Source organism: Podarcis raffonei, chromosome 10 (assembly GCF_027172205.1).
Source record: "Podarcis raffonei isolate rPodRaf1 chromosome 10, rPodRaf1.pri, whole genome shotgun sequence".
Lineage (NCBI taxonomy): Eukaryota > Metazoa > Chordata > Lepidosauria > Squamata > Lacertidae > Podarcis > Podarcis raffonei.
The window spans coordinates 45,226,897-45,243,870 of record NC_070611.1 but is presented as its reverse complement, the minus strand read 5'-3'; the positions used below and the strand labels follow the sequence as shown (position 1 = coordinate 45,243,870).

Genomic DNA, 16,974 nt, shown 5'->3' with positions numbered 1-16,974 from the left:
TCTCTCTAGGATCTGTTTTGGAAAGAAGCCAAACTTGCCCTGAGTTGAGATGCAGGTATTTGTCACTGACCTGGTTTTGAATCCGTCTTTCATTTAAGAGCAGCACATTTTTCACCCATCCTGTCAGAGACGCTTTAAGCAGACGGTATAAATAGAGCAGAATTGGGTTGCGTTTTTTAAAAGAGCCTTAAAGCATGCCAACTATCTAAATAAGTTTCTGTTTCCTATCAAATTCTCTTTTTCCCACAATGAAAATGCTACTTCATGAATAGAGCAGGAATTCCCCCCACCCCAACCTTTTTGTTGTTGTTGCAAACTTGGTATAGCTGCACCTTCTCTGTCTCCTTATCTCACTGCACGGTGCTTATGCCAGCCACATTATGCATAACAGGGGACTTCTGTCTGTCTCCCTGTTAATTCAGGTATCCCTCTTCTCCTCAGCATTTTGCACATTGCTGGCATTCTCGCATAAGTAAATTGCAGGCTGGGGCTCAAGGGAGATGTTGGGCAGACATATGCATAGCTCTTCCATTGGAAAGAGATGGCCAGAATGCAGCAGTGTATACATACCCAAGGGAAAGCTGGGGGAAAGGTATTGTTTATTACAATTATTTATATCACACATTTCAAGATGTTGGTGGTAGACAGTCCTGTGGGGTGTAGGGAAGGAAAATTTGACTGGAGCAGGCTCTAAGGTGGCTTTTGCCTGTGTCCTTCAATGAACTCTATGCTGATCCTTTTCCATGCACACAGTTGAACTGGCAGGCAGTGCTCAAACTACCAGAGAAGGTAGGGCACCATTAGATACTGTTTTGCGAAGCTTATGAGGGACACACACACGATTTGACTAAAGTTGGTCATTTTGGGGTGACCCCATCATGGATTTCATTAAGGGCTTCCTGCTTCCACCTCTCTGCACTCAGTAGCGTACCAACTGCCTGGAGGATGTGTGCCATTAATCGTGATTGTACTTTGAGACTGGCATCCAAAATAGGGAGTGTACTGATTTCACACCATGTTAGAAGTATCATGCAATGCCTTTGTCCCTTTGCTTCTGTTCTGCCCATGAACAGAACTCCCTGTGCAGGATAATACTTAGACACAAACCACCATAAATTAATTCTTCCTTATAATGCTTTCCTAGTCTGGCCACTGATTATTTTGTTCCTTCCTCCCTGCATTTGAAATTCACCATGCGAAACCCGACAGAACAGAAGCACTTGGAACATGCTTCTGTCCTCCAGCAAGTTCAACAGAAAGAGCATTGCCTGAATCTAGCATTTTTCATCTTCAAAGCATTGCATGGACATTGGCTAATTAATCTTCCCTGCACTCTTGGGAAGGAGGTGACTAAGTACCCTGTGCTATTATGTCGAGCGGCATAAAAATCAAAGGAATTAAGAGATGGGAAAAGACACGGTCTAGCAGAGTAGGTCATGTTTGTTTCCCATGCGCAATCACCTCTGGCTAATGTGCAGAATTATTCTCTACATATTGTTCTCCAGGGCTCTTGTCGAGTCAAGTTTTAAACAGCTTTAGTAACACGATTTCCAGCCAGCTCCCCTAGGATGCTCTTCCCCAGTCTGTTGCATCACTCAGTGGGAGAAATGCTGGCTGTTACTAAGGCTCAGAGTTTGCTCATTTTGCAGCTCCCCCACCCCACCCCTCTTGCTGGTTTTGGTACAGAGTTTAGCAAGTTTGCCAGAGAGAAGGAGGCCTTTCTTCCTCATTCCCCTTTCCCTTTCTGCGCTACGTGTCACATCCCATTAGACTGCTTTAGTTTGGATTACTGCTCTACCTGGTGAAGTTGATGCCTATAAATTTCCACCCACCTGGTGACTTGGCAGTTCCATGCTATAGAAATAGGAGGAAAGGTAGAGAGAGACTGAAATCTTCCTCAGCATGAGCCAATAGGCTGGCTTCTCTGCATGCTAACTTCCTGTAGTTTTTTGTTGTTGTTTAGTCATTTAGTCGTGTCCGACTCTTCGTGACCCCATGGATCAGAGCACGCCAGGCACCCCTGTCTTCCACTGCCTCCCGCAGTTTGGTCAAACTCATGCTGGTGGCTTCGACAACACTGTCCAACCATCTCGTCCTCTGTCGTCCCCTTCTCCTTGTGCCCTCCATCTTTCCCAATATCAGGGTCTTTTCCAGGGAGTATTCTCTTCTCATGAGGTGGCCAAAGTATTGGAGTCTCAGCTTCAGGATCTGTCCTTCCAGTGAGCACTCAGGGCTGATTTCCTTCAGAATGGATAGGTTTGATCTTCTTGCAGTCCATGGGACTCTCAAGAGTCTCCTCCAGCACCATAATTCAAAAGCACCAATTCTTCGGCGATCAGCCTTCTTTATGGTCCAGCATTTTGCCGTTACAAGGCGATACATCAGGTACATAAGTGACATTATGAGTCCCTCTAGCTCAGTATTGTCTACCCCATACAACAAAATGCATCACCCCAGGGGTTCAGAGTCTTTCCCAGTCATTCCTGGAGATGCTGGGGATGAGACCTTTAGCTCACTAAACATGTGTACTATTTCTGAGCTATTTTTTCTTCCAACAGCAATATTGCAGCTGGCAATCAGCACTAGGGAGCTTTCTCACAGAAAGGCACTCCTAGGTTGAAAGCACCAGCACTTTGAAATAAGTCACTGCTATTCCCAGGATTCTGGCTTAGGGGTGCGTGGTTCAAAAGCCCCATAGGAAACACTATGCTTCTGTGAAAAGTGGTATTTTCACTGGGAACTAAGCAATCAACCACGGACAATCAGTTGGCCCTACATTATGTTGACAAGGGTGGTTTACCTACAGACTGCCTTCACAAGTATGGGGGGAGGGGAATATTTCTTACTTTGATTGCTGCTATGGGTCTCCCACCGTGACACCAAAATGTTTTTTGTGGGGCCACAAAGCTCATCCATTTAAAAAAACAGGTGGTTTTGTTGTTGTTTTAAAAAAGAACGCTCTTGTGGGTTCCCTATTCCGATTCTCTGATGCAAAAATGATCATGACCCCAACCCAAATTTGCCCTTTTAAAAACACACACACAAAGAAGATCAAATAATTATTCATGCCCATTCTTAACCATGGATCAAAATGGTCCTCAGTCTGAAAGAGGTTAGTCATGCCCGATATAGACAGTGTTCACCATTTTAGGCCCTGCGATGAAGACATGATGTAAGCATCAGCATTGCACAAAATATCAAGTAGAATATATATTATCAGTGTATTTTTACATTTCTCTTTTGGGTTACAGTCTCAAGCACACTTACAGTCCAGTTCTAACCCTAAGTAAATTCCAGTGAAAAGTATACATATGCTTGCAGTCCTACCAAGATGAAAGTCCTGCTGAATTCTGTGCGACTTACTTATTAATAAAGCCATTAGGACCGGCCACTAAATCTCCAATGGATTGCTACTATACCAAGGCATGAAGTAAAAAGGTAAAGGTACCCCTGCCCGTATGGGCCAGTCTTGCCAGACTCTAGGGTTGTGCGCTCATCTCACTCTATAGGCCGGGAGCCAGCGCTGTCCGCAGACACTTCCGGGTCACGTGGCCAGTGTGACAAGTTGCATCTGGCGAGCCAGCGCAGCACACGGAATGCCGTTTACCTTCCCGCTAGTAAGCGGTCCCTATTTATCTACTTGCACCTGGAGGTGCTTTCGAACTGCTAGGTTGGCAGGCGCTGGGACCGAACGACGGGAGCGCACCCCGCTGCAGGGTTTCGAACCGCCGACCATGCGATCGGCAAGTCCTAGGCGCTGAGGTTTTACCCACAGTGCCACCCGTGTCCCGAAGGCATGAAGTACAAGCTAGCTATTCAGATTTTAAAATTTCACACGTGCTCTTGCATAATAACCCTGCCCATGTGCTTTTAACAGTGGAATCATAATGTGACTGTTCTAGTGATTAAACCCTTTTTTTAAAAAAAAAATCAGGATACTTGCTTCATGTCAACTTGACCTAAATAACCTTTTTCTGGGGGGTGGGAAGCACAATTTCAGTAGCTGTGCTTTATACTATATCTTCTAACGTGGGTAGGCAAACTAAGGCCCAGGGTCCGGTCCAATCGCCTTCTAAATCCAGCCCGTGGATGGTCCAGGAATCAGCGTGTTTTTACATGAGTAGATTGTGTTCTTTTATTTAAAATGCATCTCTGGGTTATTTGTGGGGACTGCCTAGTGTTTTTACATGAGTAGAATGTGTGCTTTTATTTAAAATGCATCTCTGGGTTATTTGTGGGGCATAGGAATTCATTCATTTTTTTTCTTTTCAAAATATAGTCTGGCCCCCCACAAGGTCTGAGGGATAGTGGACCTGCCCCCTGCTGAAAAAGTTTGCTGACCCCTGTTCTAGAATATAAAAAACAGCAATGATAGCAACAATGGGGAAAAAATACCAACAACACAGGGCATGAAGAGAACCCAGTATTTACCAGATTGAGTTGGAAGATGTTCTCTCAATAAGATGCCACCTCCCTCTGGACACAACAGCAGGATCTTCAAAGACTTTTGCCTCCTCCTCCAGGGTGAGGAGTTGCCCTACTATCCTTCCCACAGTTCAAGCATGAAAGGTTGGGTCTCTGTTTTGCTCTAAAATCTCCAACTTTTTGAACTGTTTTGTTTGTATCCTCTTCCCTTTAAGTTATGAGGTGTTTTTGTGTGGGTTTGTGTTCCCCCACCTATCTCAGTCAGCAAAAGGACCTAAAAAGATATCTTTGTATTTCCCCATTTGTGCTGGGGTTTTCCCTGTTCTTGTGGTTCTTTTCCCAGCACTTGGTGGCTGGGGGAAGGTTTCTTCTAACCCTGACTGACTGATCCCTGGGCACTTTGCATGTGGCCATTCGTGCACTACTGCATTGAGTGAACCTGCCATTACTAAGAGCTCATGGCACTTTCTTTTTTCTCAGCAATGGGCCCATAATTACTCAAGCAAGTGGGGACCCCATTTGAGCCAGGTCTAGGGCTTGTTGCTGGATTTGGCAAGTCCCATACTCACCATCTCAAACAGGACTGCCTTTGAAAGGGAGTTCAGAGCCTGGAATGTAGGCGTTCCTTTTCTCGTCTATAGCTGGCCATTCCTACTCTCTGTACAGGGGTGCTAAGTGCATTACATAAATCTTTTGGGACCCCTGCCCATTCAGAGCTGGTGTGGAGCAAGGCTGCATCAAGGTCTCACACTTACTCTATTAAGTGGGACTGCCAACTTTGGTTTTGGTTTCCTTGGTAAGAGGAGACAGGACAGGTGGCCAGGTCCTTTCCTACAGGGTCTTCAGTGTGCCATTGCAACGGTGTAATTTGCCACATAATTCTCCCCTACACCTCATTTTTCACCTGCTAGTTCTGTCTATTTCATTGCCTTTCATAAGTACACAGCTTGTCTGGTTGAGGGGGTTCCTTTGTTGGCATGAGTACTCATTACCAACATTCCCACCAATTTCTTCTGTGCTTTCGTGGGGACAGGATTCATGGCTACCCCTGCTGAGATGACAGAGATGGCCCTTCACCTCTCAGGGGATGATGAAACGTCTGACTCAAAATGATTCTGATGCAGATACAATTGGCTTTCATGGGCATGTGATCTCACCTTCTTCCCAGTGTCTACAGTGGCAGCAACAGGGATCCTCTTTCTTTCAACCTCCTGCCTTTTTCCCTGCTTCTTTCTTAAGAAATTTATATCTAAGGAAATATCCTCATCATGGTTTGAGCACAATAGTCAATTGTAAGTGCACAGCAAAGTGCACAAATTCTTCTCACAAGGATTCCAAGCACCACAGGAGTGAATTCTTGCAGTTCTAGCTCATGGGAGGGGTAGAGGATTCTCCCTTTGGTTCATGTCTCAATATCTTCTCATTCTAGGGGACCAGCTGTCCTCCAAAAGTTCTAGACTAGAGGGCTAAAAGGTCTGCTTCTGTCGCCATTACTCAGGAGCAGGCAATGCTGACATTGGCATCCACATCTCTGGGGGTCCCTCAGTACAAGTGGGGATTGCTTCCGTCATGGGCACCAGAGGAGAACTGTCTGATTTGAACCAGTCACAATCTAAAGTTGTAGTGGAAGAGGGGTTGTTGTCCGAGGAGCAACATTGTCTTTTCTCTTGAGGTTTTATCCTAAGGCACATAGGATTCTGCAATTCACTGGTGATGGGACACCCTCAGCTGATTCTTCCTCTCAAACAGGTGCTGGGTGTGTATGTATGTGTCCCACTATTTGACCATCATTCTTTTCCTGTCTCCCCCAACAAGGTCTGAATGAAGAAAAATCACTGGAGAAAATTGTTGGGCAGGGTTGACCAAAAAAGGAAGACTTCCAACCCTTATAGCCTTCTTTCTTAGCCCAAGGCAAGGCTTCTCTCTTACCTTTGTCTAGACCCTCAAATTTCAAAGCCTCCTGATTCCATAAGGGTGGCCAGAAGTCTTCTTCCACCTGACCATGATTAGTCCAGTCAGGGAGAAAACATCTGATGCTGAATGAGGTGTATGCAATTCAATTTGAGAGCATGCTTCATTATCATTATGTCCCTACCCCTTGATCATTTGTGAAGCATCCAAATTACATGAGGGCTATTCAACACCTAGTGAAGACTTCAAGAGAGGTCTGGGGTCTAATAATTCTTTTTCTTAGCGTCTCAGAAGCAGAGGGCTGTTTGGGTTATTTTGGACCTAAAGTGGCAAAACTAGTGTTTAATAATAGTTTTAAATGTTGTAACCTGCCCTGTGACCTTAGGGTGAAGAGAAGGTAATAAACAAAAATAAAAAACAGTAATAGTACAAGAAAACAAATCATTTCTAAATGGAGACCATGTGGTTCATCAGAGGCACTAAGAAAGGGAGACTGGATGGTCTCCACAGACCTTTCTGAGGCATATCTCCATGGTGCTCTCAGCCCGTCACTGGTGCTATCTACAACAACCTCTACCAGTACCGAGTTTTACCCTTAAGCCTCTTGGTGACACCAAGGATTTTCATGAAGATACTGATGGCAGTGGCAGCTCATCTCCAGAGTTGCTCATATCCATCCTTATCTAGACACCTTGGTGAGGGCCCCATCAGTGGTCAGGTGCTAGATGGACACCCAAACAATAGATTGCCTTCGCAATCTAGGGTTTCATGTTGAATCAAGAAAAGAGTTCCCTGGTTCTGACTCAGGTTCTCACTCAACTGGGGTGGGGTGGAGACCTCCCGGATATGTTCCAGTTCAGGAAAGTAGAATTTCCATTTTCAGAAGAGAAGCAAACAATATAAATCTGTTAGAAATGGGAACTGGTCCAGAAGTAAAAGCAGCAGCTTTTAAAAATAAATGTCAAATAAAATCTTGGGAAGTGTGGTGTAGTGGTTAAGAGCGGTAGTCTCATAATCTGGGGAACCGGGTTCGCGTCTCCGCTCTTCCACATGCAGCTGCTGGGTGACCTTGGGCTAGTCACACTTCTTTGAAGTCTCGCAGCCCCACTCACCTCAGAGTGTTTGTTGTGGGGGAGGAAGGGAAAGGAGAATGTTAGCCACTTTGAGACTCCTTTGGGTAGTGATAAAGCAGGATATCAAATCCAAACACCTCCTCCTCTTCTTCTTGGAGTCCATTCAAGCCTTAAACAGTAAAGGTAAAGGGACCCCTGACCATTAGGTCCAGTCGTGACCGACTCTGGGGTTGTGGCGCTCATCTCGCTTTGTTGGCCAAGGGAGCTGGCGTACAGCTTCCGGGTCATGTGGCCAGCATGAATAAGCCACTTCTGGCGAACCAGAGCAGCGCATGGAAACACCATTTACCTTCCCGCTGGAGCAGTACCTATTTATCTACTTGCACTTTGACATGCTTTCAAACTGCTAGGTTGGCAGGAGCAGGGACCAAGCAACGAGAGCTCACGCCATAGCAGGGATTCGAACCGCTGACCTTCTGATCGGCAAGCCCTAGGCTCTGTGGCTTAATCCACAGCACCACTAACCTAAGCCTACATTCTAGATTTGAAAAGCAAGGCAGGAATGTGTTGCTCTTCCCTCTTACTATAGTATAGAGGCACAAAATTTATTGAACTAGTGATTAAATATTTTATTTAAAGAGCTTGCCTCATATAGGCTCCTTACACATTACAAACCATGAAGGCAAACCTAGACCAGTAGTGCCCATATTTATGGCTGAACTGCTGATGGCATAGTACTTGATGTAGTGTAGTGACCTTTAAGCTTGTTGCTGCAATTCCTAAAGAAAAATATATGGAACATGTCAGGCCAAAAAGCTGTCATCAGCTGTTTAATCTTTGTGTAAGTTACCATCCATCATGAGAAAAGGTTCATTTAAAGAGATGTGGTAAACAAGTCAAATACCTTACTGCTTCCATCAATCAGATAGAATCGTTTGGCATTTTAACAAGAAGTAGATGGGATTTTCCTTTTAGGCATAAGTGTGATAACAGCAAATTACCAATTAGCACTGATAATTGACCAAACCCAATTAGCTGCCATGGCTTTTGTACCATTCAAGCCAGCAGTGAAATAAAAGCAAAATGGAAATTGTAACTTTAAACATTTATTTGTGAACTGCTCTTTAATGCTGTATTTAGGAATTCTGTTTCCTGGATCCGATACCCAACACATACAGTGGTTTTATAAGTAGCAGGAAGCTTAGCCTAGCCCTAAAGCTTCTGAGCATGATTGGTATTTAACAAAGGTCTTGCTACCATCTTGTGGTTACACTGACAACTGCAAGGAATCACAAAGGAAAAAACACTAGCTACATACAGTACAAGGAAACAGCACAGGCAGCCTCTTGCATTTCAGGGCCACTTGGTCACACGATTTACATTTTTCTCTATACCCGGTGCAGATGTATATCATGTTTGAAATTAATTACATTTGAAATAGTTCTCGCTTCCCTTCAGCTGTTCTCCAGACCAAGTATGGTGATATCAAAATGCAGCAATAATAAATAAAGTAGTCTCTATTTTCCATATTGCATAAATTTAACCTACAAATATTTTCCACAATCAAGACCGTAGTATAGTAATGTTTACCTTTTCATACACACCACATATGTAAGCATATGTTGCACACCATCCTGCTCTCAAGAACAAAAAGGCAAGCCTTCATTTGCCACTGAAGTAGCAATGTTTCTAAAACTATCCATAATAAGGATAATTAATCTCAGAACTTGGGTAGGAAAACTAACCCATCGGGGAAGGGACAGGAGTACTATAGTAAAAAGAGCTTCTGTGCTATTTGCAGCTTCTTCCCAACTACTCAAAGTTCAACTTAACATGTCTCTTCATGCTCAGTCTACCCATACTCTGATACTAAACTGATACGACCTACTTTGCTGTCAGTACTATATTCTGGAGACCTATTTTTAACTAGCACAAACAACAGATGTGTTTTACAATCTGACTGGACTGTGTGTGCCTATCCATCAAAAAGGCCATTAATGTTCTAGGACTGGTCAAGTTTCCCATCCTCTTTTTGCGCAGATTATCATTAAGGCTCTGCTTTACTCAACAAAGCATAATTGTTAAGAGTCTACTAGACACCAGCATAAATGCACAGGCATGTAAGAGACATTTGCACCATTTTATGCTTGTGTTAGAATTCAGAGGCAACTCTTCCACTTAACTGTAGTTGCCAACCTGCAGCTGAATTTCTGGAATTAAAAGCCTTGCCCCATCAATTAGTTCTGGAAGCACAACATAGATTTACATTTAACTGCCTTTCTACGTTGACCTGCTGGCTATTTGACTGTCTGATTAGTTTCCAAACAGAGTATTGGAAACCCCTCACAAGGCCATACAGACATACTGGATAAACAAAGATGCCTATGTAGAAAGTCCAAAAGGTGGGTTCTCAGTCCTTGGACCAATTTGGCTATTTTGAAGCTAGGTAATCTCTGCTTCTAGTGCCCCGTCTTCTATTCAATATTATTTATTATTTAAACTTTATTTCTGAAACACACACAAACGTATCATTATTAACTATAAATGACATGTGGCATCATTTCTTTGTCAAAGAGGCACAGAAATTGTTAGTTCACCCAGAAATCACTGATGAGTGAAAAATAGAAAACTTTATTCCATGATACTGGAGTAATCAATGTAACTTCCCATTAACGAACTGAAGGAGAGTGCAGAAACTCCTGACACATGACCAGCACATATTTGCAGCATCCGGAGCAGCTGTCGAGCTGTGGAAATCCTGGTATTCTCACACTAGAAGAGGGAGAGAGAAAAATCTAATAGTTGTAAGGAACCTAAGGCTGATGCCGAGACAGAAACAGCCATCAATATACATTTGCTTCATATAACTGATAAAAACCAAAAGGTCACTAAAACCAAACCTAAAAGATAGGACTACCCCACTTATACTTAGCCTGGAGTTTTCCCAGTATGCTAGAAGTCAAAAGGAGGTAGACTGCAATACAGAAAGTATCTGAACAATGTCCCGGGTAAATAAAACAAGCATCAACTCCAGTTCTGCAACAGATGGAGTTCTAACCAAGCAAGGAGAGATGAGCCATGTCCCACCTAAAACTGGTGAGGGCAAACATGCCTGTATTTGAGACCTGGTTTGCTAACACAACCATAACTGAGAGCAAGAAAGGAAGGAATTAAAGGATAACTGGATTAAAGCAGCATCCTGCCTTTCCCCAACATTGGAGCTGAAGAGATGGACGGGACCATCCTAGCAGTTGTCCGGTGATCCACCCGTCTTCTCCTAGGGTTGGGGGGGGGGAGGGAGCAGATGTTGTTTGACTGATATGTTGCCAAGGACCATCGAACAAATTATCAAGCTCTCTGGCATGCTTTTTGCAGAAAGGTTGGTGGGGTGCTTCCTTGACCCAGGCACACAGTACATACTTAGGACAAAAGAAACACCCGATGACCACAATTTTAGCTCAGTGAGTAAGGAACTGTGGACCTCTGATCAAGCAACGTTGACAATTAGCTTTTTATCTCTGTTGTTTATCATTCTAGGTTTTCCAGACCCATACCTCTCTCCACATCCTTTTAGTCGTGGCCTGTGCCAATGGCCACAGTAGCTGAGAATGGAACATGAAGTGTACAAGCCCAGATAAGATACAAATTTGGTTCAAACTACGGTAAAAAAAAATATCACACAGCGAAAACCCCAAGGATTCTTACTTCCAGTTCACAGAATAGAACAGGGCTGCAGTAACAATCTGCCAGCTTCAAGACAGTGTCCACGTCCACACTGATTTGATTCATTTCACATGCTATGAAAGAGAACAAAAAGAAATATATGTTCAGTCCTGTTTTCCCTGATACAACAGTATTTTTCTTGTGATTTATGCATATTTATTTTCAGTGTGCATTCAAATACCAAAAATATTTTGTGTTGTTTTTAAAAAAACTTTCAAACATTAAAGCCAATACTTTCTAGTATAATTGTGTAACATTAGTCTTTTAGTGGATTTAGACCACAAGTTGGATATCGGACCCACTACAGAAGATCAAACTTGTATTTTAAAAAAATGGTTCAAGTCATCTCTTAATAACGAAGCAGGAGTGCACCATTTTGAGGACTGAAGAGGAAGAAAACAATGTCAACAGCAAAATTCAGATAGAATCCTGTTACATTTGGGGCAATGCATCAGCTGCACAATAAAGTTGTGGCTATGATGCTTTAAAAGCTTTAAACAATTAGTGAAAAACATTTGAAGAATAAAACATGGAAGAAGAAATGTATTTTATACATACCACCTATGACCAGAAAGCACACTTTTCCAAGGAAAAAGTTGGCATCTACATGTCGCAGTGAAGATTCGATATCCTTAAAACTGGTAGAAAAATAAATAAAAAAGCACCAAGTGTGATAGTTGAAGCTGAAAGATAGAAGTTGTGCAACACTAATCTGTGAGCTTCATGGCTATCAAGGCATCTCTATCTTTGTTTGCCACATCCATACCCAACACTCTAGCCACAGTGGCATTAACATTTTTAACAGAAGAACTTCCTTCATACCCATCTTTCCTACACATACCTGTATTTGCTTTTTACATTAATCATAAAAACAATCAGATCAATTCGAGGCCGGATGTGATCTCTCTCTGCAGGTAAAGGAAGAGACCTTGTCAAGTGGCTGAAAGAAACCAAGGTGCATTTTTAGTTAAGGCTACAAAACAGATAGATTTAACCTAAAGTTTTATAGGAAGGGGAAAACAGATATCATGAACACAGATTCATTCAGCTAAACCACTTCAAGCAGGAAGATAGAAATCTTATAGAACATCTAACTGAACATAAGAGATCAAGCCAGTTGCAGTTTTAAATGGCTCTCTTTAAAGTCTGAATATGTTAACTCAGGCTTTCTCAACATCAGCCCTCCAGATATTTTTTGGCCTACAACTCCCATGATCCCTAGCCAGCAGGACCAGTGGTCAGGGATGATGGGAATTGTAGTCTCAAAACATCTGGAGGGCCGAGGAAGCCTGTGTTAACTCTACACACTGCTGAACAATGCAACAGCACTATTATATTAATGAAGGATATATACTTTAGGCTCTCCAAACTGAAGAGAGTATCTACCACTGCCAAGTCCAGAGTGAACTGTGCCCCAGAAAACAGACACAGAAACATAGAATTGTAAAATTGGAAGGGACCCTGAGGATCATCTAGTCCAACCACCTGCAATGCAGGAATGTGCAGCCATCCCATAAGCGAATCGAACCTGCAGCCTTGCTGCTCTAACCAACTGAGCTCCTACATGTATGAATAAAATCAAGAACTCAGTATTGCAAGGGCCATTAATGGGTTGTAAGATTCTGCTTGTTTTAGAACGTTACACTTTCTCCACCATCATAACAACCTTGCAGCAGAAAACAGTTCACTACCGTAGAACAATGGTGTTCCATAGTAACCTCAAAACAGAAAGGAGAGCAAAAAACTAGTATCTTTCAAACGATAGTTTCCAGATTTGAGAGAAATTTAAGTTCTCTCACCACTTACATATTTACTTTAAAATCTTCTTTTTCCTTAAGCATTGTCTCTGCTAGCTGTTCTTGGAAATCTTCATTTGTTCCCACCAACTATTAAAGAAAAATAAAATTTGGTGAATAGCTGAGAAATAAAAAGAATTATGAATAAGAGATCAATTAACAAGTTACCTGCCCCAAAGTCCCCATCTCCCTCCACACCTCATTTTTCAAGTCCATCCCCTACGCCAGGGGTCAGCAACCTAAGCCCCATGGGCCGGAAGCGGCCCATGGAGGTCATTTGACTGGCCCACGAGCCGCCCCTGAACCGAGCTGCCTGCTCGTGCGCTGTGCTAAACCGGCGCAGCACTGTGTGGGTACTCGCTTCCATGGCGCCGGAAATCACGTCTGCGCAGATGCAGGAAACCGCAGGCGCACACAAAGGAATCTCCGCGGGACCAATCCAGCCCAGGCAAGATAAACCTTGCCAACCCCTGCCCTATGCCCAACTCTCTGATTGTTTGTCTTAATCTGCCTTCTGGATCTGACACCCTCTGGAAGTTTTGGGCTGCAGCTTTGCTGGCAAGGAATGATAGGAGTTGTAAGGTAAAGGTAAAGGACCCCTGGATGGTTAAGTCCAGTCAAAGGCGACTATAGGGTTGCGGTGCTCATCTCACTTTCAGGCCAAGGGAGCCAGTGTTTGTCAACAGACAGCTTTCCAGGTCGTGTGGCTAGCATGACTAAACCGCTTCTGAAGCAACGGAACACCATGACGGAAACCAGAGCGCACAGAAGTGCCGTTTACCTTCGCCCCACAGTGGTACCTATTTATCTGCTTGAACTGGCATGCTTTCGAACTGCAAGGTTGGCAGGAGCTGGGACAGAGCAATGGGAGCTCACCCCGTCGTGGGGATTCAAACCGCCAACCTTCTGGGAGTTGTAGTGCAAAGCAGCTGAAGGGCACGAGATTGGAGAAGGCTGGTCTTCAGTTACCCGAGTCAACAGTGGTTCAGCTTTACCATTCCACTGGATGGGAGAACTTTAGCAGATGCGGATCCCATCACCAAGCCTAAGGAACTCCATGTCTGACGTATTAAAATAAGGGGCTCAAATTTCATCCATCCTTCCTCCTAGCTCAAGAGGGGAAAGAGCTGATGGGGAAATTAGAGGGGAAATGAACTCTGTACATGGCCTGCGGCTTGAACCCTCCACCCAAAGCAGCTCAGCAGCTGAGCCAACAACAGAAGCACTCCTGGTTTAGTGACGGTAGAGAACCAAAGCATGGAAGTAACTTGTATGCAGAATTCATCATGCGAAAGGCTGAGCTGGATGAATCCCTAGCCGGAATTAAGATTGCCGGAAGAAATATCAACAACCTCAGATATGCAGATGACACAACCTTAATGGCAGAAAGTGAGGAGGAATTAAAGAACCTTTTAATGAGGGTGAAAGAGGAGAGAGCAAAATATGGTTTGAAGCTCAACATCAAAAAAACGAAGATCATGGCCACTGGTCCCATCACCTGCTGGCAAATAGAAGGGGAAGAAATGGAGGCAGTGAGAGATTTTACTTTCTTGGGCTCCATGATCACTGCAGATGGTGACAGCAGCCACGAAATTAAAAGACGCCTGCTTCTTGGGAGAAGGGCAATGACAGGCCTAGACAGCATCTTGAGAAGTAGAGACATCACCTTGCCAACAAAGGTCCGTATAGTTAAAGCCATGGTTTTCCCAGTAGTGATGTATGGAAGTGAGAGCTGGACCGTAAATAAGGCTGATCGCCGAAGAATTGATGCTTTTGAATTATGGTGCTGGAGGAGACTCTTGAGAGTCCCATGGACTGCAAGAAGATCAAACCTGTCCATTCTGAAGGAAATCAGCCCTGAGTGCTCACTGGAAGGACAGATCCTGAAGCTGAGGCTCCAATACTTTGGCCACCTCATGAGAAGAGAAGACTCCCTGGAAAAGACCCTGATGTTGGGAAAATGGAGGGCACAAGGAGAAGGGGACGACAGAGGACGAGATGGTTGGACAGTGTTCTCAAAGCTACAAACATGAGTCTGACAGTGGAAGACAGAAGTGCCTGGCGTGCTCTGATCCATCGGGTCACGAAGAGTCGGACAGGACTAAATGACTAAACAACAACAAGCAAAATAGAAAACCAACGGGAAAGCAGCGAGGGAACCAATGAGAGAAGCCGGAAGGCGGGCTAAAAAAAACTTAAGGCGTCGCATTGATTGGCCGAGGTGGGAACTCACTTTTCTAAGTCAGAACAGCCAGGGCCCCGGCCAAAAGCAAGCGGGGAAATAACGAGAAGAAACTGCCCATTTGCGCTCCCGGTTGCCGCCCTCCCCCCGTCTCATAAATACGCACCAAAACAGTGGCCGAGTTGATTGCTGGGAGCTTGGCAAAAGCAGCCAACGCCGCCATAATCACAAATTACAGCGGTGCGACCTCAGGTTTCAAACTGCCGCCAATACCTACGTCACCAAAACGTCTTTTTACGCGTCGCTGCTATAAAAGGAGGACGGGGGTGTGGCCTCTATGGTAGATGCATTGCGGAGTCCGGACTTATCTGCGCATGCGGAGTTTTGGCTCTTAACCCTGCTGGAGGGGAGAGGGCGCATGCGCGCTCAGCAAACGTTTTCTTTTCTGGTGTCTTATGTAGGGCACATGCGGGGGTGGCCGTTGGCACCTGCGCGCGCTGCGTGACGTCATTGCTCGTGAGAGGCTCGTGAGGGAGGGGGCGGGGTGTGAGGCTATAAAGAGAGAGGTTTGCCTTGGGGAATTAGTGAAAGAGGGAAACTGGCTTCCTAGCAGCGCTCATTCTAAATAAAATAATAAGCTGGAGGCAAATTTGTAGAAACGTAGCCTCTGGAACGACACTGTTTTTATTTTGTGTGGAGTGGTTCTGCAGCAGTGTTAGGTTTATTAGAACCTTTCATGTAAACCTTATAGATGCCTAGGGAATGAACGCTATTGTTTGTTTTAATGATATATCTATTTATTTATTTTGTCTTCTCAGGGGAGAAGTTCAGGAGTTTGTTTGCACCCATCTAGGAAAATTGATTTAATTGGGCAATTTCTTTCCTCTTCTCCTGCCTGGTAACTGGCTAAAAATAGAGATAAAGTACATGTTCCAAATTTCTTTGCTCAGACATTGTATTAAGCCAGCATTTTTCAACCTGCAGGTTGCAAAGCCTGTGCAAAAGGGTAGCAGGCTTTATAAGTAAACCCAAAGTAATTACTGCTTTCACTCCTTAACTGGTATGATGATCACTCTTAAAACTGTGTTGTTGGCATATTATGATGCTGTACTGACTCATGTAAGCAAACACTAAAGTGTAGGACTTGAGCATTTCCAACATTCACTAACATGCATCAGGACAGCATTGAAATACAGCTGGGAACTGGTGGTTGGCTGCAGACGAAATGATGGTTTGCCACAACAGGCTCATACAGGGTGTTTTGAGTGACTAGTACGGCTCTTTCTGTGGAGGAGAGTGGCTTTTGTCTCTTTCAAGCATGTCTTGGTTGACAACTTTTGGGATCTGGGGAGTTCCCACAACACACACACACACTTTGTGCATTTGTATATAGGGGGATCCCAGGGCCACAGTGAGGGGTGCATAGGAGGAACTGCAAGGCAGGAAAGTGAGGAGATGCCCAGATTCCCAAGCCAGTTACTGGTTGAACAGAGAAAGGAAGAGTTTATACAAATAATAATATGGAAGATCATGGGTGCTGAGAAGAGTAGACAAGACCTTTATCCCATACAGTGGTGGCTTATGCCACTAATTCATATTGGATCCCCCCACAACACCCACATTCTTCAGATAGAGCTATCTAGGTCATTCACCACAATATATGAACCAAGGAAGAGCCTTGCTGAATCAGGCCAGTGGCTCATTTAGTCCAGCATCTTTCTTTTTTAAAAAATAATATTTATTACTTTTGAAGGTTACAGAAAAAGAAGAAAAAAGAAAAATAAAGACAAGAAAGAAAGAGGGGGGGAAACAAAAAAGGGGAAAAACACCACAATACAATACAGTATACAAATAGTATAAAACC

At 44.0% G+C, this 16,974-nt stretch overlaps 1 protein-coding gene across 2 annotated transcripts; it reads right to left on the bottom strand.

Moving 5' to 3' along the window:
* Window positions 1–8,499: 8,499 nt before the first annotated feature.
* On the bottom strand, window positions 8,500–15,481 carry CENPM (centromere protein M). Of its 2 annotated transcripts, none has more exons than XM_053406639.1 (6): window positions 15,277–15,481; window positions 12,939–13,018; window positions 11,974–12,072; window positions 11,691–11,815; window positions 11,115–11,206; window positions 8,500–10,181 (listed from the first exon to the last, which is right to left on the bottom strand). In XM_053406639.1, exons 1-6 carry the CDS (start codon window positions 15,331–15,333, stop codon window positions 10,041–10,043), a joined length of 594 nt encoding a protein of 197 aa, XP_053262614.1. In that variant the 5' UTR covers window positions 15,334–15,481; the 3' UTR covers window positions 8,500–10,040. The 2 variants fall into 2 exon arrangements, with proteins under 2 accessions (XP_053262614.1, XP_053262615.1); XM_053406640.1 differs by having other exon boundaries at window positions 11,691–11,770; window positions 15,277–15,476.
* Between the last annotated feature and the right edge of the window lie 1,493 nt (window positions 15,482–16,974).